The sequence below is a fragment of the Parambassis ranga genome, chromosome 4 (assembly GCF_900634625.1).
Source record: "Parambassis ranga chromosome 4, fParRan2.1, whole genome shotgun sequence".
NCBI lineage: Eukaryota > Metazoa > Chordata > Actinopteri > Ambassidae > Parambassis > Parambassis ranga.
The window spans coordinates 10350068-10375898 of record NC_041025.1 but is presented as its reverse complement, the minus strand read 5'-3'; the positions used below and the strand labels follow the sequence as shown (position 1 = coordinate 10375898).

Below are 25831 nucleotides of genomic sequence, written 5' to 3'. Positions count from 1 at the left end.
CCAACAGTAAAACATGGTGGTGGTAGTGTGATTGTCTGGGCTGCTTTGCTGCCTCAGGACCTGGAAGACTTGCTGTGGTAAATGGAACCGTCAATTCTGCTGTCTACCAGAGCATCCTGACGGAGAATGTCCAGCCATCTATTTGTGATCTAAAGCTGAGGCGCACTTGGGTTCTGCAGCAGGACAATGATCCACACATCAGAACACATTAGCAGGTCCACCTCTGAATGGCTTAAGAAAAACAAAATGAAGACTTTGGAGTGGCCTAGTCAAAGTCCCGACCTGAACCTGATTGAGATGCTGTATGACCTGAAAAAGGCAGTTCATGCTCGAAAACCCTCACATGTGACTGAATTACAGCAATTCTGCAAAGATGAGTGGACCAAAATTCCTCCACAGCGCTGTGAAAGGCTCACTGACAGTTATCACACAGGCTTGATTGCAGTTGTTGCTGCTAAGGGTGGCCCAACCAGTTATTAGGGGGCAATCACTTTTTCACACTGGGCCATGTAGGTTTGGATATTTTTTCCCTTATAATAAACACCTTTATTTAAAAACTTTATTTTGTCTTTACTTGTGTTATTTAGTTTGATTGCTGCAAAGCAACCAAACTTTAGTTCTTCCATTTCTCTTCTTCTTTTTCTTTCTTCTTATTATTCTTCTCTTGTTTATAATATATATAATGGGAGAGACATCCTGCTTCTACCCTACCGCAGACTGTTTACTGTGTCCCCTCCCCAGGCCTCTGGCATCAGGTGAGGCTGATGGCTGGAGGTCTGGGACATCCATTAAACTGAGATTGTGTAGATGATTTCTGTTGTGTTACAGACATGGCACAAACACTACAAAGTCTATGGACTGTAGGAAGTAATAAAAGTCCAACTATGAAACAGAATACAGTACTGGACAGAAACATCAGCACCTTTTCTATTTTTTATATATTAAGCATGAAACTCTAGTAAATGTATTTTGGCCCCGTGGGTGTTATGGCATCATGCTGCTTTGCTCAAAATACAGTATCAAGCAGCCTTCCTGCTCTTAGTCTGTATGCAGATTAGATCAGAGCACTCTGTGGCCAAAAGTAAATGGACACCATGTAGTGTACTGCTGGTCTGCTTTTGGTTCTAAAGGTGGGAAATCTTAATGCTTGAGTCTACAAGATCTGCAGCTGAGCATTCTTTACATTATTGATTGATTTATTGATTGTCCATAATCAATCCATCAGTGCATTTTGATATGTCATTGACAAATTAGCAGGAAATGCCTTAAAAATGTTCCAATTTCCAGACTAACTGTTCAAAACTTCAATTTATTGACTATCGTGGCACATTTAGAGCACAGGACTTTGTGTGTCTGTTGGCTTCCTGTTGCAACATGGCACAACAAAGCTTAAGCTTTATTTATTCACCCACTCAGTCCTTTTGCTCACGCAATCCCACACATCACCACTCTTCCCACACCCTTTTTCTGTGACCACACACACACACAGCAACATGCTATTTTCTGTCCTCTGCTGTTGTAGCGGGATAACCAACCGGCACCAGCATGAGCCTATCTCACCATCACAGTGGGATAAAGGAGTTAGCGTGCCTCCATCGAGATGTGCCCTGTTCCATCTGGTGGAGATGAATGCCCTTTATCAGATAACACAGCTCAAACACTGCACACTGGAAAGCAGACGTTTCACTGTGAGACAACCACACAGCAGTAAAAGGTTCCTTTATTTTGCCGCCACTGCAAAGAGTTCAGACAGAGAGGTCAAAAGTGACAACAGGGAAGTGACCTCTCCTACATTTGATCAGTTTTTAATAGTTATTCTGTAGGCATCATCCGGACGCACCTTCTCAAGTGCACCTGATATGAGCACAGATGTTGGGAAAGATGTAAATCTGACTGTGCAACAGTTGCATGTTTTCATTTCCAGCTTTGCACGGCTGACTTCTTAAACGTTTAGCATGATGCGGACCAGACGAAAACAAAGTCTAATCTGTCAGCATACTCACAAACAAGTTCTACTGCTTCACTGCTTGGAGTCAGACTGTGTTAAGCTGGTGCAGCATTTACAGTCATGTATAAATACTCCCACCATCATCATGTATGAGAGGCACTGAGAGTCAGTCACTGGTTATTAACATAATCATAATTAAAACTGAACTAAGAACTAAGTGTGCAATATATAAGCAGAGGAAATGTTATACATATACATACATACATATACAATGTTTAAGTCACAGAATAGAACTTTTACAAATTAACCCACAAAGCTGCAGGCTTCTGGAGACTGTTGTGTCAAGTCCATCTCATTGTGATAATATCAGCCAGGGGCAGCACTTTGTGGTCAGTTTTCAACAGGAATGATATTTCAGCTGTGAATCCTGCAGTGGAAGGGGAGAGAGTTTTTACTGTGGTAACCAAGACCCAAACCACAATGGTTTTACTAAACCTAACTGAATAGTGTTTGCTTAGACTTAACCAAGACCAAAACCTATAATCTAATAGAAAGTGAAAGCTAAAACAACAAGTGGAAGTGAGATGGGGCTTAAGTCTGTTTGTATTGGTCAAAAGTGTGGGACCTTTAATAATATACATATTATTTTCCTTCACTCCTGATTTTTGAGGCTTTAAAACAGAACTCCACCACAGAGAAAGAGCAGAGGTTAAATAAGTTAAAGTATATTTTTATGTCATTACTAACTTGTTATTTTAGGGGTCTATGAGGCCCCAAACACTATTAACAAAACATTAAGCTCTTCAACAAGCAACATGACACACACAATGATCTCCCTCACATGATTTAATTCAATTTCCAAATAAGAATAAATAATTATGAGAACTATGTACAGGTTTCTTTTTCCTTGACATAGTAAAAGAATTTAATACAAAATGTTTTTATGACCTTTCAAAAGTTTCATTTAGGGTGCTGCGGTAACAGGGAAGAGAGCAGCGTTCTGGTCCTTCTAGTCTCAGAAAAAAATCTCCTAATTTGCTGCTTCCACGTGAACCTTTGCTTTCGTTGAAGGCTGCAACTGCTCATTTATTTCATTGAAATCAGTCCGAATTGGGGTGGTTTACAATTGACACAACGACTTTGGCGTGACCTTTTCTCCTTGCTGTAAATGGGTACTCATTGAATCTGAAGGGGGAGGTGGGATGCTGGAGAGGAGGGGGGAGGCATGGGTGAAGGTGGGTGGGAGGTGGTGGTGGGGGTTGGAGTTGGGTGGGGGCAAAGGGGGATTGGGTGGAAATCACAGCAGTGAAAATGGCAGTGCAGTGAAAGAAGGGCCTGATTGCATCGGGACAGCATGCGAGAGGGAGCAGCATGTTCAGCCCAATCAGAGCCACATAAGGAAAAAGTGCTCTTATCAACCAGTAATGGCCCACTTGACAATCACACACGTACAAAACTGCTCTATTTAACGTTGATTGCAAAAACTGCCACCCCCCCATCTCTGAGCCGCATGACTCCCTGAGATCTCCCTGCCACCTCCCAGCTTACAGCCAAGACCCTTTCCTGAATGGAATTTATAATCACCCCCTCTTCCATTTCTACACTAATTGTTATTTTAAAACCTGCGTTGTGCATTAGGTATTTAGTGCTGGTGAAATGTCTGCCTTGATTACAGTGTTTACTGAAGGCAGTGGAGGCATAGCTATCTCAGGTTCTCCAGGTAGAGACTGTTTAAGCAGAGATCTCTCTGTTTCCTCTGTCTCACCTACAAGACTCATGGTCTGAGTCCAAGTCCACCGCTTGGTGTGACAGAGACCTGCAGCAGTGCACAACTGGACGTGGAAAGATTGTTAATGAAAGCACTAATTCACCTTTAGTACATTGTTTTTGTTTTGTACTTTGCCCTTAATTTCCCTTTACAAGAATAACAGCTCTGACAACACTCCTCCAAAGACTTTTTGTAAACAAGTATTGAAGTGAAACTTTCAAGGGTTCTCGACACAAAAACTACTAAATGTCTGGTTATAGCTATACAAACAATCTTTCATAGGGGAAAAGAGTTTTTCCTTTTTCTACTTTCTCTCTCTCTTATCCCTCCTTCATTACCTGTTATTTTTATTTATGTTTGTTTTTAGGTTATGAGGCAGGTCCTGTGTAAAAGCAGGGTATAAATATATATCAAATAAAATAGAGTTTTAAAAGGAAAATTCTTTCATAAAGAACCTTTTTTACTCTCCCAGTTGTCCATATTCTGACCACTGATCTATGAGTATAAAGTTTGTGCTCATTGTCACAGGCATACAATGATCAGAAACATCACCGATTAACTCCTGTTAGACATTTGAACAGGCTAGCAGAACAACACCAGAGCAATCCTTCCCTTCCTATGTGTTTGCAAGTGAAAGAACCGCTAAGCTTTGTAAGATAACCAGAGAAAGCAACACGGCTCCCCTTACTGGACAATACTGGCACTGACAAACTGCTTGAAGTGATTATGATTATGAGCTTAGTCACACAATTGGAAGTCTGTGTCTGACATTCATACACAGTATCAAAACAATGAGGGGCTGGATGATACACAGCAAAGAGCAATGACCACTGAAGGTGAATATTTCACTCATCATTTAGAGACATGTGTTAGCTGTTTTTACAGACCATGTAAAAATGGCTGTGTTTTGCAAACACTTTCTTATTTATGTCTCTCGGTCATTTTCCACATTTCCACTAGAGGGCCACAGAGGACCTGCAGTCTAGACTGGGACTGACTGTGCAGGTTGGTACCACAGCTCACACATTGTTATCATCCCTGAAATCAGTCGTGAGCGACATTGCAAAGAGTTAATATTATTACATCTATCAGTAAAAGCAAAGTAAGTTAAAAAAATAGCATCCATTATATTATATTATATTATATTATATTATATTATATTATATTATATTATATTATATTATATTATATTATATTATCTACAGAGCAGCTTGAGCTTTGCTTGTTTTCTTACAGTATCACAAGGACTGTAAGTAGTGTTAAAATATACTCTATTCAATATAAACTAATCCGATGCAGTATATTTAGTTTCAAGTAAAATATTTGCAGTCTACAACTTTGTAGCTTTCTTTTTAACTTAATTTTTATTTTTGTCAGCAAAGAGTGAGGGAGTCATATTCACCACAGGATGAAACTTAACTAAATTCTTCTCATTAGTGGCTTCATAGCCCTTCACACTTCAAGTATTATACTTAAGTGTAATTTTGAGGCACTCAGCCATACCTTGCATAAGAGCTTCTGTTTTACATTATATTTCAACACAGTTAAAAGAGATTGTGTGTGTGTGTCCTGGTGTGGATGTCAATGGGACTCTCTCTGTAAGTGGAAACCAGCCTGGTTGGCAGCCTGGTGACGTGGTTCCCCATGGCAACCGGTGCTTGTCATCAGTTCCGCTGTGGGTGAGGAGCAGCTTCTGTCCGGCTCCGCTCAAAATTCACCGACACACTTTTTTAACAACTCCTCAGTCTAATTTGACTTCACAGTAACGTCTTCCAGCGGGCACCGAGCAGAGTCCACGTCCCTCCACTCCTGAAATACTCGGGTGGATTTTGAAGAGAGAGCGAGCTGAGAACCATGAGTCACCTCAACCCGGGGTAGGAGCAATTTAATGTTTTATATTGAGGAGTGGAGCTGCAGGGTTTCAACTAAACTATAGTCCAGTCCGTATATATACACTTTTCTCCTCTGTATCTCTAAACCTTCACTCTTTTATTATTTTTTTTTCAATTCCTTTAAATTAACTTAACAGTGGGAGTAAAATGTCCAGCACTATATAATCACCACAGAGGCTTAATTACAAGAGAACACTAATTGACTCGATGCTAATGCTAATGTTAGGCTAGCATGCAGTACTCAGCACCCCAGAGAGAAACAAACTTAAAAACAAAAACTACTTCGCAACGCTGTTGTTTTACTGACATGTGAGCTCTCAGTATGTACCAGTGTTGCCCTCTGAAGCTTAATGACTTACTTTAGGTGACTCAATATGTGGAAAAATGCTATTTTTTTACGCTAATGAATCGGGACACATAGGGATGTAAACAACAACAGCACATCAGTACATATTTTGCATATTTCAAACTTTTTCTGCCACTTTATAGGCTACATCTATGCTGAAGTAACACATACACATTGTGGTTTTCATACTTTTAATGTTGTTTTTCAAGGTTACCCATATTTATTTCTGCTTCAGGTCACTTATAATAAATTATAGTTGTATTGTAGAATTATGATCTTTGTGAACATACAGTGTACACAGAGGCTCATTAACATAACTATCAATACAATACCGGAAAATATCTGACACTTCATGGCATGGCAGCACGTTATGCTTCTGTGCCATGTGTTCGGTCAAACTGGGTCAGAGAAAGTCATGTCTAAAATGACAAGTGACAGTTTAAACTTAAATGCTTGTGGTCCAGTTAGAAATCTGCAGCCAAAGGTGAACAACGAGCCAGGTGCACAAAGAGGAGGCAGCCAGGGTTAAGTGTGCCATCTCCTCTAATTCCAGCGTGTAATCAGACACCTGTAACAGACTCTGTAGTTGTAAGATCCTGTTGTGTTGTACACAAATGCTGCTGGAAATCAAATCTGTGGTGGAAAAACAAGCTGCTTTCAGACGGGCTTCTCTGTGGACGGGCTGTTGTGTCGTTAATGAGGACAAGAAGACAGCTGGTAACAAACACACACACACAAACAGTGCTGTGCCCCAGTAAACCATTTGATTAGGATTCCTGCTTTTCTGGTAGCTGTAATCAAGACAAAGTTTAGATGTTCTACACATCTTGGATTAAATCAGTTTGGGATTTTTCTTCTGTTTTTATTTCTGCAGACTTCTTACAGCCTACAACAGCCTCACAGACAAACATCTTGCTGGATACTTTAGCAACACACGGATCAGGAGACACCTGCAGAGGGCAGGGCTGGTAGGTCAAAAGGATGAGGATGATGATGCTGCCATTGAGGCCATGATGTCATTAGGTTTTGTTGTATTGAAAAACTGAGTCTGTAGTTAGTTACACAGAAATTGCACATGGTGGGTGTGGATGATTAAGAGAGGAAAAATTAGTAGAAATCTCAATTGAACCTGGTTGATATTATTATCATCAGATCACCAGGAGTGGGCGCATTGTTCCAGACAAGGAGTACAGACACAAGCTAATCCAGAGAGCCCACCAGAGGCGTGTTCGAGAATGTCTGGCTCAGGCCATTTTTCACAAGGTGCTGGAGATGGAGGTAGGAGCAACACAGTGTTAACAAGAGAAAAACACAGGCAGCTAATCTGAGATTCTCTTTGCATAATAAATTATGCTAATTTGTCCTGTGGCCCTCCCATACAGCGCCTCCACCAAATAGAGATCAAAAGAAAACTAGAGGAGTTTGCAAGGAGGGAAAGAGTGCATAAGATCAAGGTACAAAATTTACATATAAACACTGCTTTGCTGTCTTATTTTGTAAAGTAATTGATTATAAATTATATGAAACAGAATTTTGAATCATGTCACAATTTGGGTCTAAGTTCATGGCATATACAGTGTAGCCACATACAGCATAATAATAAATTGTGTTGTTTGGAAGGTGGAGCGCTCTAAAAGGTATGAGGAAGACATTATCCGCATCCTGTCTCCACGTCCACCCACAGGGGCCAGGGGCATCCGGAAGCAGCATTCTGGGCCAGAGGGGGAGCACTCTGAATCCTCAGAGTCTGTGAGTAACAAAAACACATCCTGTCTCATCATGTAATACTGTATGTTTAACCTGGAAGGGATGCAGGTGCAGCTTCAGTTCCATCAAGTCTCTGTGGGCTAATTTGTGTATGTGTACAAAATCAAAACAGTATTTAATTCATTTCAAGCCCTAATCTATAAAATGATGACTGTTAATAGACTAAAAACACACTGTCAGATACTTACTAAAAAAAAATCTGTAAAATACACGTATTTTGCTTTTTATAAGAATGACAGTAAATATAAAGCCAAAGCTAGCAACAGTAAGACTGTAAACTAGAAAATTTGAAACATCTACATCTCACTAAGTGACATATTTATATTATTCTTTTTACTAAAGAATTCTAAAAACAACATTAGAGAGGGATATGTGCTGAACTGACTATAGTGTACACTGATTGCTGCGAAACGGGCTCAGTATCTTTGGACTGAACCACACTCACTGTTAAATTTGCGTTGGTTACCATATAGATGTTTCAACTTTTTCATCTTGCACTTGTTATTTAATTGCAGCCCACAATTTCAGGTCAGTGACACACTGGATAATTTGGATTTACCCACATTTTATCAAATTCACCCTGAAGTAGAGCAGAAACTTTGTGATGTGATTACAGAAAGGTGGGTTAAGGTGGGGAAACCCCCTGCAACTCTGCTGCATGGAATTGATATAACCTTGTAACAACAGGAGCATACATTTGTTGAACTGTTTAACCTGCAGCCACATACACTGCACAGGTGAGTGATGTCTGAGGGGTTCCTTCAGGTGATGAACGTCTGTCTGTAATGTAAATGATTATCTGTGCATGCTGATAGCTGCCATGTTTGCACTGACACTGACACTTCAGTTTGAAGAGCTGCTTCAGCAGCTGTTTGCTCAGTGTGAAGTGTTCTGATTGAAGTAGTGAAGAAGTAGTGTTATCTTTGCAACATAAAAAGTCAAGGAACTTGATGCCAGAATAAACAGAGACAGTAATCCTGCCCTTGATCAATGTGCTCACGCTGTAAAATCTCTTCCTAAGTCTACAAACTGTACACGCTTCAGCAGGTCGTGTCTTGTTTGAGCTACAACTGTGGGAATTTATTGGGTAAAAGGTGAAGACCATGAATACACTTTTTGAACAAAAAATTAGCAAAATATTGGTAAAGTGATAAATTATTTTTTAAAATTATATTAATTATGACGAATGATAAATAATAGGCCTCACATTTAATTGTAAGCAAGCATCCAGGGTATGCTTGAATAAAAATCATTACAAAATGTCACCATTCAATAAATGTGTGCTTCAAATGTGTTTCGCATTCTCCTTGGACCAAAGAAAAGTATAATAGTTAATAGGTTGTATTTAACAGAACCAAGCCTCTAATTAGAAAACAGAAACATAGTGAGTAAGTGTTTCTTTCAGTGAGGAACACAGCTGCATTTATGCTATTATTTTGCCACTGGTATTTCACTCTGATATGAAATCACACCATAGTGATACAAATAATTGTGTTTTTAATGAGCTGAAAGCCAACTGTGTGCATGTTTTTGTGCTCCATAGCCGGGCTCGTCTCGACCCAACACGGCTCCAGGAAAGATGCAGAGGCCGGTGCGTCTGAAACCAATCCACAGTAACAGCACCACGGCTTCAGCCAGACACAGCTCTCCAAACAGACCACTGGATTCCTCCCACGAGAATACAGTGTGTAACATTGCATTTATTCTTAATATTGGCTTGATTGTTTGGAAATGTCCTTATAGAGATATGGTGTGGGAGTACAATGAGTGTACAGACTTTACATTACTTTACATCGTAAACAAAACAAAACATTAATTTTTCTGTCAGATGGACAAGGAGTTTCGGAGACGTTTGACTCCAGTGGAAGCCTCTCATGGCATCTCACCTTACTGCCTGCCAGTCATCAACAACTTTGTCACCCCAGTGCCTCCGGCCAAAAAGAGGAGAGAGAGGGGGGTAAAGGTTTCTCCCAGCAGCACCATCCGAGGCCGCAGACTGCGCCCTACCACCGCCACCAGTGGAGCTGATGTCAATGAGGTCTTTAAGTTTTCCTTGGCAACAAAACTTTCCACAGCAAACATGTTAGCAACAACACTCTTGGGATTAATTAGGAACAACAAATCCAAATTGACATCATCAAAAAAAAATCACAGTATTTTAAACTGACAGATCTATGACAGCTTGCTTTTTTTCATTCAGGACCTTCCGATGTTGCGGAGCTCTGTTCACCAGAGCAGAGTGCGTGTTAACATGGTGTACTTGGGCAAAACTGTGCATCTGTCCCACGACCTGACTGATCTGCATGATGAGGTTAAAGTGTTTCAGCAGCACTGTGGAGGAGAAAACCTGTGTGTGTACAAAGGAAAGCTCCATGAAGGAGGTCAGTGCATACACTATGTGTAAAAACCATGGATTGACTTTAGGTTGGCTTTTTTGTCTCTCATGTACATGCTGAATCCCTCCCTCAGAGACATTCCAGTTTATTTCAAGGCGACACAGAGGATTCCCCTTCAGCTTGACCTTCTTCCTGAATGGGCTGCAGGTTGAGCGGCTGAGCTCCTGCTGTGAGTTCAAACACAGGAAAGGCTCCCGACTTGGAGGCAGGCACGGACATTTTGGCTTCTCCAGTGTAGAGGGGGCCTCTCCCTGCTACAAGTAAGAGTGTGCTGTAATCCTGAACAAATTGCTTACAATAGAGATGACACCTCAGTTCACATAGAAGAGTTAATGAGAAGACTGATACCACCTGTATTTTATTTATGTTGTCAAACTATGTAAAATATAAAATGCAATGCAATGCAATTTGCACACCTACACGATGGTATAAAATGAATCAACACCAATATTAAATACTATTTTGTTATTCTTTAGGTGCATCATTGCAATGGGACTGGACAAAAAGCCCACTCCTCCACCAAAGAGGGTCAAAGAGGATGGGGTAAGACGGGAATCAGTCACCAGCCCAAAAGATGCACCTGAGATGGAGACAGAGAGGACAGGGGAGGACGCAGCCTCCCACTCAGAGTGTGAAACCAGCCAGCCACAAGGCATGGAGATTCATGTCAAAGCAGAACCAGCACCCGAGGAAGATAAAGTCAGAGATGGTATAACACTTGGAAACATCCTAGTGCATACTGGAAAGGATTCACTGATTGTTTCCATACCGTTTGTACCAAATGATTCTCTCTGTGTGTCCTCTTAAGATTATGAAGAAGACTTTGAAGCAGACGACGAGGGCCCTGCTGAAGGTGCAGAGGCAAAGCAAAGGAAATCAACATCTCCAACCACTGAACCTGAAAAGGAGGTTAATGAGAAAGATGCCTCTGAAACTGAAGACGTGGAGAAGGATGGTGGGTGAATCCAACTAAAGTGTGTTCATTTGAAGTGAATTAAGGAACAGTAAGAACTTAATGAGTGTTTAGTATAAACCAGCAAACCACCTTTAGAAATGTTTATGATGTATCTTCCTACTTTGAGAAGAATTCCTACTCATTACTATTCATGCATAAATTGCAGGCTTGAAAAATGACTTTAAAATTGCTGCATCTGTTTGTGCACAGAAGACATAAGGTCTCGTTCAGGCTCCAGCTCCTCAGGCAGCGATCAGGAAGAGGCTGATGCTGAAGTCGAAAAAGAGGATGAGAAAACAGAGCAACCTAAAGATGTGGACCAAGAGGAAACCGTCTCCCCACCAGATGAAAAAGATGAACCAAAGCTCGAAGAAGCTGCTGCAGCCACAGAGGGCAACTCTGCCATGACCAAAGATTCAGATATGCAGGACAGTGCCGGTGACAGCACAGAGATAGAGATTTCTGACACCAGCCTCCCATCAGGGAACGAGAACAGACACAGTGAGGACACCTCAGGAGGCAAAGACACTGAGAAAGCATTAGAGGGGAGCAAGGAAAAGGAGAGGGGTGAGTATGAACCGACAGATGGAGCTGAGGAAAATTCACCTGAATGAAAAAAATTGAGGTTTTTCCACTATTATCGCAACCAGGACTGCAGTCAGGACCAACTCATGAACCAGGTGTGTTTAACACAACCCTGTCAACAACTCAAAAATTGCTATAATTGGCTATAGTAAGATTCTCAAGTTTTAATGGTGGAAAAATGACTTATGTGTGTGTCTATTTTTTTGTGTGGTGTGTATCCATTCTGATCTGCTTTTATTACACTTCACATGTTTTAGATAAAGCAATATGTGAATTTGTTATGTATCTCTTGACATTTCCTTTTACATTTTAAATATATATTATACGTATATATATATCTCAAAAATATATTAATGTATCTATTGTACCAAACAAACCTCTTTCCATATGAAAAGCAGGTTCGATCCTTTTCTTACTGTCAGTAGATGTTCAACTTATGAAATGGATTTCCACAATCACTCTGTTTTTTGCTTGTTTTTTGTGCATGTTCATTTTGCATGTTGTGTTGCTTAATTATGTTTGGAAAAAATTAAAAGAAAACTTGTGTGTGGCTGTTTGTTTCTTTATTGACTCTGTTCCCTGGCCTTGCATTTCAAAATTTGCCACTGTGAGTGAGTCCATCATTTACTTACTGTAAAGTAAACCTTTGTAACTGCATGTGCCGTGTCTTTGTTTATCTCCCAAGCTAAATCTGTGCAGGAGAAGCTGGCAGAAGCTATACTGAAGGAGTCCCAGTGCAGCTCTGAGCCTGAACTGAGTGACACCAGCACAGAAGAGGAGGAGGAGTCTGCTGATAAAAGTCCCAAACAGGACGACAAAGGTAACAAAGCTTCAATTCTTTTTAAAATTAATTAGTAAGCTGCACAAGACAACACTCATTTTCATCTAATTTATATTTGCAGATGTTAGAGAGACAGTTCTTACAGTCACAGAACAAGAACAGACACCTGCTGAAGAGCCTACATGTGAGGAAAGTGTTACTGGTGAATGTGAAGTGGCACAGGAACAGGAAGAGCTGCTTAAAGCAAAAGAACAGAAGGAAGAAACTGAGCCACATGAAAACAATGAGAGTACCAAAGATGAGGTCAATGAAGTTGAGCCGGCTACAAAGGCTGCAGAAGAAAACACCACATCAGAGGTGATGGGGGAAGTGCAGCATTCTGTAAATGAAGAAAATGTGGCACAAGATGACATGAGTGCAGATCTGCTTGAAGAACCTAAATCCACTGATGCTGAGGCTGCAGAGAGATATGAAGCAGAGGAGGAGAAATCTGCAGTGGAGACTGACATTCAGCCCGACGAGACAGGGCAAGGGGCAAAAACCGGAGAGGAGGATGAGTCATCTATATCAGAGCTGAATAAAAAGACTGATGAGCCAGCAGTGCCAGATAATGCAGAGGCAGAGGAGCTGGCAGCATGTGAGACAATGGAGATAAAAGCGGAGTCCTCAGAGGAGCGAGAGGCCCTCAGTTGTGAAGAGGCACCTGTAACTGACACAGAGGAGAGACAGGAGGCAGACAGCAAGGAGAGTCCTGCAGCATCAGAAACAGGAAACACAGCAGAGGATTCAAGCACCTCGCCAGAGGGGAGCGGAGACACCACAGTGGAAAAAACAGCAGATACAAGTGAGGAAATCACAAGGGATGAAAGCAGTAAAGATGGCATTAAAGAAGATGCAGAACAAGCAGAAGCAAGTAAAGATGATAGTCAACTAGAACAGTGTGAGCTGGGAGAAGAGAGGACAGAGAAATCAGAGGAAGCAGATGAAACAGAGAAGCAGAAACCTGAGGAGGAGGAGGGAGAGAAACGGACGCATATGAATCCAGATAAAATGGCTGAAGATGAAAAAACTGAGGAAGGAAGAAATGATGAAATAGATAAAACAGAGGTAGAGCACAACGATGAAAGTAAAGTAGAGGAAGGCAGAGATGAAAAGGAAAACACTACAGAGGAGGAGGCTGACACAAACACTGAAGGAAAGGTAGCAGAAGAAAAAGAAGCTGAAAACTTGACTGAGGACAGTAATGAAGAGAACAATGATAAACCAGCAGAGAAAGACGAGAACAGTGAACATGTGGAGATTAAAAATGAAGATAAAGAATCTGAAGTTAAAGAAGGTGAAGAAAGAAGTGAGGCAACCCCAGCTGTGGAGGAAAAAGACGATGAAGCAGAAACGTCGGAGAAAGAGGAGACCGGAGCCGAGCTAAGCGAAGTTACAGAGATTAAAAATGATGAGGAAAGTGAAGAGCAAAGAGATGTTACTGAAGGAGAGGAAATGTCTGAGCATACAGAAGAAACAGACAAAAGTGCTGAAGTGGATAAAGAGAATTTGAAAGGCTCTTCTATTGCTGAGGCAGACGATGTAGGTGGCAGTGAAGCAGCAGCAGACGGAACTGAAGAGACACTAAACAACATGATAGAGACCGAAAAGGAGAAAGAGACAGAAAAAGTGACCAGTGAAAAAGCAGAAATTGATGCTGAAAATGGGGAGATTTCTGGTGCTGAGAGCCAACCTCCTGACAACGAGGGAGAGGCTCCAGCTGAAGACACAAATGATCTGAAACCAGCTGAGAATAATGACGAAGAAAGACAAACACAGGAGTCTGCTGAGGAATTAACTGGAGAAAGTGCTGAAAAACATCAGGGTGACAAGGTTGATCCAGAACCAAATACTGATGTGACAAAAAGTGATGCCAAGGAGGAGGATGACAGTGATGAAAGGCATGAAGGATCAATTAAAAATGACTCACAGCCTGAGACGTCTGGTACAGAGATAAAAGAGGAGCCTAAATTAGATGACAGGAAAGACAGCGAGGAAACAGAAAAATATGAAAATGATAACAAGGCTGACTTTGATACAGAAAACAGAGAGTCAGAGTCGATTGAAAACAACAGTAACATTCAGAATTTTGCTTCTTCTGAGGACCAGGAACAAACTTCAGCACCACTTGCTGCTGATTTAGATGATGCAGCGAACAGGTTAGATGAAGACAAGACTGACAAACACCCACACACTGAAACCATGCTTGGTGCTGACCTGTCTGCTGCTGATGGAGAAAATGGAGCAGACACTGAGGAGGCGAGCAAGGCCTCAGAGGAAGGAGCCAGTGTGCTGCTTAAACCTCAGGCACAAAGCAAAGAGGCTGATAATGCAGAACAGGCTGTCGTAGGTAACAACCAAACGCCAGCGCCCTTAGCAAGTGAAGACAACACAGACCTGGTCATGAACTGGGTGAACGTGCACCAGTCTTCTAAGTTTTTTGAGACTTTTATCGAACCCTTGGAAGATCTGAGGGAGGAGATTTCAGATTCTCACGTTTCCAGCTCTGTTAGAGAAGAAACACAATCTATAGAGTTGCAAACGAGATCAGAGAGCCCACTGAAGATGGTGAGGAAGTCTGAAGATGAGGAAAATGCACACAAAATGGTGGAGTCAGAACTTTACAGCACTCAGGCTGAAGATGAACCGCGTGAGAACAATCCTGCCAAAGATACACTGCAAGAAGAGGAGGAGGAGGAGACTGAGGTGAAAGCTTTAATACCAACAACAGACACTGAACAAAATGATTCTGCAAATGGAAGCAGGTCTCTTGAAGAAGACAAAAATCAGCATGAACCAACACAAGGGATCAGTGAGGACAATGGGGTTTCTAAACCTGAAATGGAAAGTGCATCAGGGACTGATCATTCAGCACCCGAGAGTGTATCTGAGAAGCAAACAGATGAAAAACATGCCGATAATGTTCCAGACGTGAATACAAACCATCCAAACACAGAAGACCCTCTGTTTCCATTTAACACAGAGGAACCTCACATGTCCAGGAGTCCAGACAGACTGAAAGACGCTGATGAAACCAGAGAACAAACTGATGAACAAAGCAAAAACGTTACAGAAGTAACTGATTTTACAACATCCAAGTCTGACGAGGGAAGCCAGGAGTCCCACAGTGGAGAGATCCAAAGCAAAGCATCAGACAGAAGAGATGTGCAGCTGATCCAAGACATCAAACACACTCTCAGCAAAGACCGGCTGAGCACGTTCTCAGTGGACGAGACGTTGTTTGGTCGCAGTTCATATCCTTCACAGTCAGCTGCGAGGACTGAGAGCGGACATTAGAATCAGAGTCAGGTAAAGAAACGTTTTTTATTTTACAAAGATATATGTCAAAAGTAAAACCCTTGCATAGACAATCAGATGACTACACAAATACAGAGCATTTGTAGAAACTACATTTGTAGAAACTACAAAATGTTTGACAGAAGAACCTCATGTGTCTGGTGGTGTGTGTTTACATTACAATGTCTTCTTTAATAGTTTTCATCCTTCAGTAATGAAAGAAGCTGCATAATGAGTTTTGACTGCTGCGTTACATGTTTACAATAGACCATCTCTTGCTATTGTTGGCAACAAAGAGGTATCAAGTGCAGCTGCTATCACCTATTACCTGTAAACAGATACCCTTCCCCTCACAAATGATTGAATAATTCATAGTTGTTGGACTCCCACAGTTTGTCCCTGGTACTCTTTGCATTTCCACAGACTGGGGACTGGAAGTAGCTTTGAGTAGTCAGAGATCTGCACTTTGATGTAACTATTTGGTAACAGTACTGAGCTCTTTCTCCATCATTTGTCTAACAATTAGCATAGCTAACAGTGGTAAAATGTGTAATCTAGGCACTGATATTATAATTATTGCTGCTAACACTACCTCTATTTAAGAAACACATACGTTGCATTTATTTGTACATATACTTTAAGTTTGTGAGACTGCCTCTGTTCTGCTTGAGTGTTGCTGACGGAAAGCGTGCGTGATCGGCATTGAAAAGTTAAAAAATAAAAACAGTGAGTACAGAAAGTGACTTTCTGCTTTTTCTTTCTTAAAAGTGGAAATTCACACACATATTTTACATACATACACAGCAAACAGTGTAAAACATTATCACACAAAGTGCCTATGAGATATAAAAGAACACTAAAAAATACATGTTTGCATGTTGTTTATAATAAAAAATGTTATACATGAACTATTGGGATTAAAGGTATATGATTAACAATCAATACAATAATTAGATTTGACGACCAAAGATATTAGGATAGACTTACAGATACAATCTTTTGGGTTCTACCTAAAGAGGATTCATAAAATACACTGAATGTCTGGATTCATGAGGTCATGAGGTCATGAGGTTCAGTTGCTGTCCTCAAAACTGCCACTGCTGCTGTAGGAAGAGCAGAATCTCATGGTGCTCATGGGATCAGACACGTAGCCTAAAAAAGAGACAAGAACAGTGACTCTCACATGCTCAGCTTCCTTTGTAAGTATCAGACCTTTTCCACTGCAGGTGGACTAGGAACCTTTAAGGGATCTTGTGTGTGACAAACCGTTTCGATCAATAGGAGAGAACTGCATGTTCCGTCTTATCTCCTCCAGTGAAAGGCCTCCAGACGCTCGACGCCGCTCACTGAAAATGAAAATGAATGACTTCAGCCCCCATTCATGAATCCCCTGCAAAACAACACTTGTCCAGGAACATATACTGCTCTGTTTACATGGAGTAGGACAGATGAGATGGAGCCACATACAAGCGGGGGAAATTCAATATGTGATGGCTGACCCAATCGCAGGCTGCTTTCCCTTTCAGGTGTACTGTATACAAAATTGATGACATGTTGACCACAGACAAACACTGCACGTCAAGGAACATCACTTCAGTACCTATCAGTCACATCTATTTATAAGGAATCAATCATCTAGTGCATTATATTTAGGAGCTATGAAACTGTAGTAAAAATGTGAACTTTTTTGGTAAAAACAGATAAAGACAATGGAAGTTAATACTGTATCCAAACACATACACTTTGACACCAACACACAGCACAGAGATTTAAAGCCAGGCGTCTGATAGCGGCCTTCCCTCTCAGCCAGAATGCCATGCATGTTTTATTGCATTTCCTTTCCTTTGTTTCCTGTTTGGTGTCCACACAACACCACCCAACACTGTAACTGGTCTACATGTTACTGACACTTGTGTCAAGTATTTACAGCATGTGTCTCTGCAGACAGATACAAGAATTCCGGTGAGAGAAGTTTTAAGCCAAAAAAACCTTTGTATTTATGGTTAGAAGCCATTTATCCAGAAATGCATATTGTTATACTTATATAGCTTAAAAAATACATTTTAATATAAATAAAATGACAGCTGCTTTTAAATTTATCTAAATATACCAAGTAGAGTTGGCAAGAAACCATTTTAATTGTTTCTAGATACAAAGGAGTAATTACTACTATAATGATCTCCCTGGGAAAACAGAGCTCTCCTACTGGCTGTAATTTCTGGCCTAAAACAGAAGCTGCAGCTGCTGTTTAATTGGCTGCCAATCACAGACAAATAAGTGACCAGCGGCAATGTTCCCAAAATATATCAGCAAAACCTGAGCCAATTAAGACCTCAACCTTTGTCTTTAAGGACCGGTGAACTAAAGTGACCATTGTGCAGTAAATTATTTTCACCCTCTCGACCTTCACCCGTCTAAGGAGAGGCTTGAGCTCCCTTACCTCTGAGTCCAGTAGGCGTAGGCCCGAGTGTTGAGGGCATACTCAAGCTCAAAACGAGAGCGCAGGGCAGCCACATGGCTCCTGCCAGGCCCTCCTCGCCCAAGCAGACAGTCGGAGGAGGAGGAGGGTGACAGGGAGCCACTGCTGTTACTGGAGGCTGGAGACATCAGCTGTGAGACACAGTGGAAGTGTGTAAGAAAGAAGAAGTGGAAGAAATACAGCTCAGTATTACATCAAGCATGTCAGACACAGTTCTGTTGAAGCAGACAGCATGTGAACATATACCTCGACATTGCACAGGCATTCCTCCAGGCTGGAAACCACTTCAGAGAATTCAGGTCTGTCCTGCAACAATAATACTAATAATAATAACAATAAGATTTTTTCTCCTTTAAAACAGATACACAGGTGTATTCTTTTGTACATTCTTCTTATTTCAGCTCACCCACATAAAAAGCAAAGGTGAGCTGTGCTTTAAAAAGCAGTCCTTAGATCTCCTCCCTCACTGTAAAAGAACAAACACTGCCACCCCACAGCCGTTCAATTATACATCACGTCAGACAGAAGCCACAGTCAGTCTGTGTGATAATAATTCCCCAGTTAAGACAGGACAGTAATAACGGAGAAAATGTTTCTCCTAATTTTTACTCATGGGGTTCATTTTTTGTACTGTATTGTATTATCAAAAAATTAAAAAAAATGTTTTTGGAGTTTATTGAGACCAATTTACAAGTTGAAATCACAGGTGTGCACAAAGGTTTGTGTTAAACTCTCAGACGTGAAAGCAGTGATGTAAAATTTGCTACAATAATTTTTCAATACACAGTGCAGCATGCTAGTTTTGTAGCCTCATGAGAGCTAGTGTACTGTACAGGGGAGGTACCAGGAGAGATCCTGTGTCCGCTTACAGTGGCTCCTATTGAAACAAAGGGGAAGTTGTACTGGGAAGAGGCAGCCGCTGAGGGAAGCAGGAGCAGCTGATTGGTCGGTAACTGGTAACTGCCTTGTGATAATATTATCTTAATGAGGCCAAGAAAAGAACTCCCTGGTTAATTGTCATCATCTCAGCACAGAGGGAGGATCATCCAGGTCTCACATGCTGCTGAATATGAACAGCAATGCAATAAGCTATCATCTGGGAATCAACCTCTCAATCATTACTGCTGCATGTGCACTGAAGGAGCAGCTGACTCAGCATCACTTACCACTCAGAGCGTCACTATGTCCTAATGATGTGGATGAGACGATAGTTACAATGCACTTCAATATAAGTGGATAGGAACAACATTGTGTTATTATTTCAGTGAATGTTTGGTAATCAAATCAAATAAAATTATGTTTACCTCTGGAGAAGAATTCCATCCTCTCATCAGCAGTGCAGAGATGGGTTTGGGGATTGAGTAGCCAATGGGAGGCCGGATATGATGGTAAGCCATGTCTGCTGCTGCAGCAGCTGAGGACGAAAGAACATCTTAAATTTAGATGTAAAATAGTTTGATGCTGCCCTTCAGCCTCTTATAAAAGCTTTTTGTACAGAACACAGCAGAAAAGATGCTAGAAACAGAGTTTGCCCATCAGAGCGGGCCCTAACCCTGCTGTTTACGACACTTTCAGCACTGTATGCAGCACATGTAGCAGAGAACACATCATCATGCCAAGTAACTTGTGCTAAATATTGACTACTGCTTCCCCTTTTCATGTCATTTATGCTACTTACATCTTTTGGCTAATAGCAATGATTAAAAAAAGACATATTGGCCATTATTAAACATCGAAAATGTTTCTCTTTTTTCTAGAACATAAGACTAATAGTGAAAAATGACCAGGTTTCAGGTGAGCGAAGGGAATTTCTCCAGTGAGCAGCTCCCACAGACAGAGGGCGTAGCTGAACATGTCGGCCTTCACTGAGTAACGAGTACACTGGGTAAAAACCTCAGGAGCCATCCAGCGCAGGTTCTGCACAAAAACACACAAACACATTTAAGTGCGGAAAGAGTTTTTGTGTGCGTGTGTGTGTAAAATTGAGTTTTATAAAAGCATGTGAGCCAGGCCACTGGACACACAGACACACAAAATGAGGCCCAATTACTGACATAAACACTGCGTCCCAGCAAGGGCAAGTAGTTCATCACAACAGGCAGCTCCCAGGAGATGTAACACACTTAACACCAAAACTGCAGGCTGAGCACTGCGTGTATACTGAGTCAGCACATTCAGACAAAATCTGCATGAAGGCAGTTTTCTTTCTTAGCTGGCGGGTAATTGATGGCAGGTGCCAGAAGAAGCTCATCTGGTTTGAACTCTACAAAATAACAGCATACACTGACTGTTTTTAAACACAGGGACTTATTCTTTCACTGATGCTGTGAGGTGCAGACGGCACTGACCCCTGGCTGCTTGGTCATGTTATCCTCTTCCACAGACTGCAGAAATCTGGACTCTGCACAAGGGAGGACATTTAAAGGTCAAAGATTTATCATCTCACAATGTTAAAGACATGAGAAAGTATGACAATGTTCTCTTTACTATCTATTTAACACAGGAAAACCCACATGGAACTTTTGCCTTCAATTACCAATCATATACTGGCTATTCATAGGGAGAATGGCTCATTTATCATCCTGGTATATGACTCTATAATCTTAATTTAGGAGGGTTCTTTATATCACAGACCACCTGTGGGTCTTCTGTACTCTTAGAAAGTACATCCAGCCAGTTGAAGGGGATGTTTAAGTGGGATGTTAAACTGCTAGACAGGAGACCAGATGAGAGCATGTTTTGGACTGATTTTATGCTGCACAGAATAAATGTAATCACATCTGTAAGGCAGGCTAATGAAAGACTGAAAGACTGATATGATAGATAGATAGATAGATAGATAGATAGATAGATAGATAGATAGATAGATAGATAGATAGATAGATAGATAGATAGATAGATAGATAGATAGATAGATAGATAGATAGATAGATAGATAGATAGATAGATAGATAGATAGATAGATAGATAGAATTACCTCCAAAATCAGCCACCACTGCATGTCCATCCTCATAAAGCAGAATATTGTGGCTGGAAGGAAGACGTGTATTATTTGTGATGACAGTTATTTCAGACCACCAATGCCATCCCACCATGTGTGTTATTACTGTGGCACCTACCTGTTGAGGTCCCTGTGGATGATAGGCTGGGTGAGGTTGTGCAGGTACTCCATGCCCTTGGCCACGTCGATGGCAATGATGAGCTTGGACTGCAGGTCGATAAGCCTGTCCATTGACACATCATTAAAGCAGCAACCACTTAGTGCTGGATCAATAGCCCCTGCCAATCACACACAGCACTTTACACAGATCAATAGGACAGTCTATAAAGACAACACCTGGCCACGCAGTTAGCGGAACACTTCATCTGGATCAATGGTGATCTCGGCTGAGGGGGAGAGATTCTAAGGAGGATAATGAGACCTGAAACAGTCTGCTGTGCTGTGCAAACATGTGCTTCTATGGCACTAAGCAACTACTTAGAGTAGTTTGACCTCTCTGTTATATCTCATTCATCAGCACTTACACACCGGGATACCTCTGTGTACCACATCTGCCCAATTGTTTAAGCTTTTTTTTAGTTTAGTTTTGCTTCATTTATTCATCTTAATAGAAACCAACAAAGATGAAATCCAACACAGTAACACAGCTATGTGATTTGTTTTTAGAGTCCACCTGGAGTCCTTTAAACTAGCAGTTATGATTAGGGCTGCAGTAAATCTCCAGGAAATTCATTTGAACTTATGTAATGTCCTCTGAAATTACAAAAATATGACTGTTTGTGAATGTGTGTGATGTTAGTTTTCTCACCTCTTCTGCTCATGCAGCAATGAGAACAGAGAGCCCCCAGAGACGTACTGGGTAACGATGGCAAACTGACTGGGGTCATTTAGACACGCTCCCACAAACTGGATGATACAGGGATGATTGAGGCGGCAGAGGATGGAAACCTCTCTGCAGAACATGTCCACATCTGACTTTGAGCAGTATGTGTTAGCTCGATAGCTACAGAGGAGGGTGAAGAGTGAAGGATTGATCAGTCTTCTCCAAAAAGACGGGGCAGGGCATGAAATGGCTGATGAGTAAATACCGTTTTATGGCCACTATCTTGTTTCTGTATTTGCCTCGGTAGACTCTTCCAAAGGAGCCTGTGCATGGAACACATACAGTATGAGCATCCTGCCACTTTAGTGGGAAGGAACAGCTAACAGTAAAAGACTTACCTGATCCAATAATTTCATTAAACTCCAGCTCAGACAGCTGAAGGTGGAAATGAGAAGGAAGGCTGGCCCTGAGCGCCAGAACTTCTACTTTCTCTGAAAAGAATATGTAATGTATCATTACCCTAAATCAGAGAATGAACAGGAAGTCAACATGTTACTTTTTTAAGTTAGATTTGGACCTTTTTAGGTTTAGATGGTGATACCTCATGATCATATCTGATGCTATATGAGGATAGATGCTTATCAGCTGACACACTGTCCTTAAAAAACATTTGGCTTCATTATTTTCTTCTTTTAAACTGTGTCATCAAATGTATCTCAATAGTTCACAGGAAGAGACAGTAGCCATGTGTTATCATTAGCAACTAAACCTCTTTCCATGACAACAGACACGGTGTGTGCTGTCATGACAGCTGACAGTGATGTGAGAATCTTCAGTGCTTTGCTCCACCTCACTACCTTTAGTCATGCTTTTGATCTTTCCAAGAGGAGACGGCACAGAAACGTAGGACCCATCTGGAAGAGATACACATTCAGACATGTTATTAGGAGATTAAGTAGGATTCTAATCCTGGTAATCATTTTGAGGGTGGTGACTCACCCCCTCCTGGCTGGGAGTACTCATTACAGGGAGAGTCATCTGGGCGCTTGTAGTGTTTGAGTAAGGTGACAATAGCATCATGCCCTAAAACACACAATTGGAGAATGGTTGCATCTTTCATTTTATGTTTCCTAAGAGAAATATGCACAAACACCTTTTTCATAGGCCCACATCAGACACGTCTGCTCGTCTTTCTCTCCACTGGATCTGCTGGGGTCGCAGGCGACCAGGTTCATGTCTGCTCCATTGTCCAGCAGAAACTGCACCAGGCGGATGTGGCCATGGAAACAGGCACTGTGTAGAGCTAAACACACACACACACAGCCACAGACCAGAATTATTTTGATGTGTAAGTCAACAGAAGTGATGTGTAAGTTTTAAAGCATGCGAAGTCACCTGTGTGTCCATCTCTGCCCTGATAGTTGATGCTCATGGCGTTCTGGCTTAGTAGGAATTTCACCATCTCCAGGTCTTTACCATAAGTGCATGTACTGTGACATAAGATATGAATTCATTATCACTTCAGAGCAACAGTCACTAGCAGCATGTGTCTGCAGTGTGCTAGACAATACCTGTGAAGTGCTGTTTCACTGAATATATTCTCCTTTGAAAGACTTTCTGTCCCAGAAAACTGTATTAGTTCCTTCACTGCTGCATATTTGCCATTATAGCAGGCCCTGATGAAAATAACATTTGCAACACTTCATGTCCTTTCCCAAAAATTATAAAGGATGTCTGATACACTAAACCACATACAAGTGTAATGGTGTGTCCCCGTAGATGTTGACAGAGTGAGGCTGGACATCAAAGTTGCCCTGGAGAAGGAATCGCACAATCTCATGGTGACCAAGCCGGGCACAGAGGTGGAGGGGGACATGGTCTTCGTTGTCTTGGGCATTAACTGGTGAAAGCAGTGTAGAAGTTCCTGTTTATTTAGGATATTTATTATCCTTTAGCTTCTGAATTAGTTTAAATGCAGTTTATTAACCAGGTTGAGTAAAGCGCATATTAACGTGTGCCTTGGTTTAATTCACAGAGAATCTCAGTTAAAGGCAGGAAAGCACTCACCATTCGCTTTGCTCCCCTCACCCATCAGCAGTTTGATGATGCCTAGAAAACCTTTGGCTGCAGCGAGGTGCAGAGGCCGGTCACCCACCTCACCACTCGCATTCACATCTGCCCCATACTTCAGCAGCAGCTTTGCCACCTGCAGGGCACAGAGGGAGGAGAGACACACAAATGAGATCAGGTGAGAAGAGTTTTCAACTCTTTATCTTCACTATGAGAAATGTACCTGTTCGTGGCCGTTGTAGGAAGCAATGTGCAGCGGGGTAAAAAACACAGCATCCTGAACATTGACATAAGCTCCATGCTGCAGGAGTATATCTGCAGCCTGGTGGAGAAAATGAGAAAAATATCAGTGAAAAAATCATTGATGATATACAGCTGCTGATGGCTTGAACTCACCTCGTGATGGCCAGCCAGCGTGGCAACATGCAGGGCCGTCAGGGCACCATATCCCACCTGCTGCACATCTGAGCCTCCGTGTAGGAGGGCTGTCACCAGCTCAGCATTATCCTATCACAGACAAAACGTGAATAAAACCACAGATAATGGGTGACTCTGCTGCCATATCATAAACAGCTTTAACATGCAGCTGACCAGACAGGCTTTGTGTGTACTTGCACTCCACCATGTGGTAAAACATTAGAAAGCTTTAGATGCATCAGCGGGACAAGGACACAAATGTAACCTACAAACACATCTTCAGTCTGTGTTATTTCATTCTATTTACCTTGTAAACAGCCAGGTGAAGCGCAGTGAATCCATTCCTGCTCAGTCTGGAAGGACGCAGACCTTTGAGCATCAAGGTGCGAATGTGGGCCTTGTTTCCTGAACACAAATGTGATCATGTACAGATCAAATAGTTTGAATGAGAAAGTGTAGCAATAACCTGCAGGTTATTACTGGAAGGTCATCGACAGACAATAATGTCAGTCAGTCCTAGCAGTAATCCTTCCCTCCACTGTCACGCTTTGCTGTGGAGTTATTAATAGACTCTAGTAGTCATGCATACCTCCACACACACAGCAGAGATGCAGGAGTGACAGCCCCTTCTCCGTCCTGTAGCTAACGTTCACCTTCTGAAACGCCTCATCAGAGCTGCACCACAGAAATAAACATCACCTGCTAGTGAGAAAACAAAAAAATCTACCAGAATGAAAACCAGAGGAGCAGTTCATGAAAAATAAAATGTCACCTGAAAGCAAGTTGCAGATCCACCAGCTCACTGTCTTTAAGCTGAAAGTCATCCTCCAACTTCTCCAAAATCACAGAGTACGACTCACACACCTTCTTGTTCCACTCATCTTCACAACACATGACCAAAAGAAATGTTCAATATACTGAATAAATACATAATAGATACATGAAAACTTAGACTAGCCTGAGTCTAAATTCTTGTATAATATAACTGTTAGTGTTATTTCTTACTCAAAGCTTATGCAGCTTGTCAGTGTCTGTTAGTACAAACCCATTTCTCCTTTGATACAAACACACACTGACCCATTACCTGTACATGTCTGAGATGGTCTTGATTTGTAATTTCCCATTGAAGGTGTCCTTTTTTTATGTGCGCTGTGTAGTTTGGTGAAGACAGGAAAACGATCTCACACTCTGTGCCACAATTGCACACATCCAGATAAAGGGGGATCATAGCTGTGAGCTAAAAATAAACACTCTGAGTGGAATGCCT

At 41.5% G+C, this 25831-nt stretch overlaps 2 protein-coding genes across 2 annotated transcripts; one reads left to right on the top strand and one right to left on the bottom strand.

Annotated features, from left to right (window-relative positions):
• The first annotated feature begins 5401 nt into the window (after window positions 1-5401).
• Window positions 5402-15774, top strand: erich3 (glutamate-rich 3). Its single transcript, XM_028404091.1, has 14 exons — window positions 5402-5590; window positions 6829-6922; window positions 7107-7232; window positions 7337-7408; window positions 7575-7703; window positions 9265-9411; window positions 9538-9759; window positions 9922-10102; window positions 10191-10377; window positions 10594-10826; window positions 10926-11072; window positions 11283-11639; window positions 12343-12477; window positions 12560-15774. Exons 1-14 carry the CDS (start codon window positions 5571-5573, stop codon window positions 15772-15774), a joined length of 5265 nt encoding a protein of 1754 aa, XP_028259892.1. The 5' UTR covers window positions 5402-5570.
• A 383-nt stretch (window positions 15775-16157) lies between these two features.
• Window positions 16158-25736, bottom strand: tnni3k (TNNI3 interacting kinase). Its single transcript, XM_028403446.1, has 25 exons — window positions 25649-25736; window positions 25337-25445; window positions 25154-25239; window positions 24872-24969; window positions 24544-24654; window positions 24371-24469; window positions 24145-24283; window positions 23833-23977; window positions 23649-23753; window positions 23473-23567; window positions 23231-23380; window positions 23077-23160; window positions 22935-22991; window positions 22476-22568; window positions 22343-22400; window positions 22063-22257; window positions 21373-21477; window positions 21231-21283; window positions 20602-20654; window positions 20038-20170; window positions 19558-19667; window positions 18500-18559; window positions 18215-18384; window positions 17041-17120; window positions 16158-16926 (listed from the first exon to the last, which is right to left on the bottom strand). The coding sequence occupies exons 1-25, from the start codon at window positions 25686-25688 to the stop codon at window positions 16847-16849; spliced, it is 2508 nt and encodes an 835-aa protein (XP_028259247.1). The 5' UTR covers window positions 25689-25736; the 3' UTR covers window positions 16158-16846.
• Window positions 25737-25831: the final 95 nt, after the last annotated feature.